Below are 2,879 nucleotides of genomic sequence, written 5' to 3'. Positions count from 1 at the left end.
AATAGTATTTTCCAAACAAGGCATTCATGGCAGTGAGTAATGTTGTTAGCCCTTCCCTAGCTGAAACTAAGTAGAAACAATGTGACAAAGATCACATCATTAGTTTCCTGGAAACCTAGAGAGGTGTGGTGTAAGTTATACATCATGGTCTACACCTGTGTATTTGCCTCTGTGTTAAAAGCTTAAAAATCAGAGTTTGCACGAGCAGATTTGTATGCAAATGATATCCAAAAGATATTGGTAATTTCCAGGGTGAACTTTCTCATTGATTACAGGTTTAAATTGTTGTTTCAGAATGGAAATATGAATACCTTTTTTAGTATTTTTTATGTATTTTTAAATGAATTTAAACATTGAATAATATAAATATTATACCATTTATGTAAACACATTTATTAATGTAAAATTTTCCTTACTACATGTATTAATAATAATTTCTTTCATTTGATATTTGGAGCTCATGTTAATGATGCAAATGAAATTAATACGATAGATGAGAATTGTTTTTCTTGAGGTACCAATTAATAATAAAGTGAATTAATGAAAGAGAAAAAAATTAGATATCGTAATATTTTTTTTCTTTTTCCTCCTCTTGTTAGCTGTCCTTAGCTGTATTTTGCATGAGGTAGTGATAATAATAATACATTTTTATTTTACCCTTTGTACACATTCCATGGAAGCTATTCCAAATACATATATTGATTTCAGAACTTTATTTCTAACTTTCTTTGCAGAAAGAAAATAAAGAAGCATAGGGAGCAATGTAAGCAGAGAATTTTTTTAATCTATTTTTTTTTCTGTAAGATGAAAAAGACTATATGAAGTAGCAGAGGTATTTCTATTTTAAAAGTGCATTTTTTCTTCAAAGCATAGAGTATAAAAACCTACATGATGGAAAAATGGGTATGGAAGGGAAAACAAAAGTAGGCTTAAGAATGGTAACTGTTACAGCATTTACTGACTAATATTTTTTTCTATAAACGTAGAACAATAGCTTTTGAATACTAACACATCTATTTATGCATAAATTCTCCACAAGATCTCCTATTTGGATCAGAGAGTTCATGAGATAGATAAAGAGCAAAAGCAAACTAAACAACAGGTTGGAAAAAAAAAGGAAATATTACGCAGCAACAATTAAATCGCATAGAGGTGAAAAATTTAATGCTTGTATTGAAGTATGTTTAATATTGTAATGCTTCTTTGAAATATTTTTAATCTCAAAGCTTAGGGTGCCATTTCTACGCAGTTGCCTTCGAACTATACACCCACATGCACTGTACATACTATTTTCTCTCTCTTTTGCTTGAACTAACCTATGAGGTCCATAGCCTTGAGACAGCATAAAGTACAAAGCAGAATTGATATTGGGGTCATTGAGAAGTCCTTTGCTTTCTTCATTTGCTACGCGGGCTCAGATTGCTTGAGGGGCTTTAGAAATGCAAGGGAGAAAATCAATAAAGGACAAAAAAATTCCAGTGTAATAGGAAGTGCCTGCTGATTGTGTGTTTGCTCAGCAGATGGCATCTTCTTGTAAATGATAGCTCATATCTGCTGTATCAGTTACTAAACTGTATAATCCACGAAAGGGAATTACTGAATTTCATTACTGAACACTGTGTTTTGTATAAACATGCTTATAAGCATTAGAAGAAACAACCATTTTCTTCCTATGATTCCGTTCATTTTTTATTATTCTTTTACTTGCGTATTATATAAAATCGTTAGATCCTACAGGGAAGTCACATAGATTACCAAAAAAAAAAAAAAAAAACCAAAAAAAACACCACCTTTCATGTTGTTCAGAGCAGCTTTCAGAATCCTGTAATTTCTACTGAAAAACTCCAAGACTTCTTATAAATGACAGAATCTTAAATTAAGCATTGGAAAATCACTGATTCACACAGGTTCCTAAATTTGACAGTGAAGATAGAGATTATACTTCCCTGTCTGGTAAAGATTGTGCTCTACCAAATGGAAGGTTTACCAATAGATCCTAGAACAGGTGGAAATGACTGACGAGTCAGAATACAAATAATCAGTAATTTAATAATGTTTCTAAAGGCATTTATTTCCTTTTTTAAATTGTTATTTTTAATGCCACCTTTCCTAATAACTATAAATAACTGTATCCGTTGTTTACTTGAACATGATTTGAGTTGGTGTTCTGGAGTGGTGGTAGAGGACTATCCTGGTTAAGTGGACTAAATCAACGTACAAACCCTATTTGTAGGGTTCTGAACCAGTAACACTACTTGGATACCTTATATATTTCAGTCTTAGAGACTGATACATTTCCTTTATTGTAGAAATTACAGCTTTGTTAAAGGGGGGCTTTATAAAAGGGGCTATTCTTTTTTTTAAAAGTACGTAATATTTCTAGTTGTGCAGGATTATAGTGTATGATTCTGCTAATCAAGTTCTATGTTTTGTAAGAAAAAGTTACTTAAAATTATATTCAGATAAAGTAAGGCACTCCCATGATTAAAATATTGACTTGTTTAAAGCTTGTCCACCATGTATCTTAAATGATGTTATGGAAGAAATGGGTTTGATTCTATAGCATTCTTCATACAGGAGTAATATAGTCTCCAACTTTCAACTGATCAAGCAATTCACTCTATGCTGCATAATATAACTATTTGAAGACAAGGTGAATCACAGTGTGAAGGCTTCTTCGTCGTACCACTGAATTTGAAGTGACTTAGTTTGGTCAGCTGACATTTAAATGTCAAAACCTAGATACTGAGACAACAGCATGTGAATTCTACCTCATAATACAACAGTACTTTTGTTCAGCAATTAGGAAGAATGAAGAATGTTGTTCATGTATTGAGCAGCTGAATGACCAAGTGTCAAGGGACTCTTTAGCTTAGGCA

General features: G+C 32.1%; 1 protein-coding gene across 1 annotated transcript in view; it reads left to right on the top strand.

The window, feature by feature from the left end:
- The window catches only part of CCDC178 (coiled-coil domain containing 178), a 182,995-nt gene that overhangs the window by 69,029 nt on the left and 111,087 nt on the right, over positions 1–2,879 (top strand). The window contains 1 exon segment of the mRNA XM_027883171.1: positions 1,040–1,130. Coding sequence (XP_027738972.1) covers positions 1,040–1,130 — 91 coding nt within the window.

The sequence above is a fragment of the Empidonax traillii genome, unplaced genomic scaffold (assembly GCF_003031625.1).
Source record: "Empidonax traillii isolate 1590-97213 ecotype Southwest subspecies unplaced genomic scaffold, ASM303162v1 scaffold119:size1479319, whole genome shotgun sequence".
Taxonomy (NCBI): Eukaryota; Metazoa; Chordata; class Aves; order Passeriformes; family Tyrannidae; genus Empidonax; species Empidonax traillii.
The sequence above is the reverse complement of the archived record's forward strand: the minus strand, read 5'-3'. Positions and strand labels throughout refer to the sequence as shown.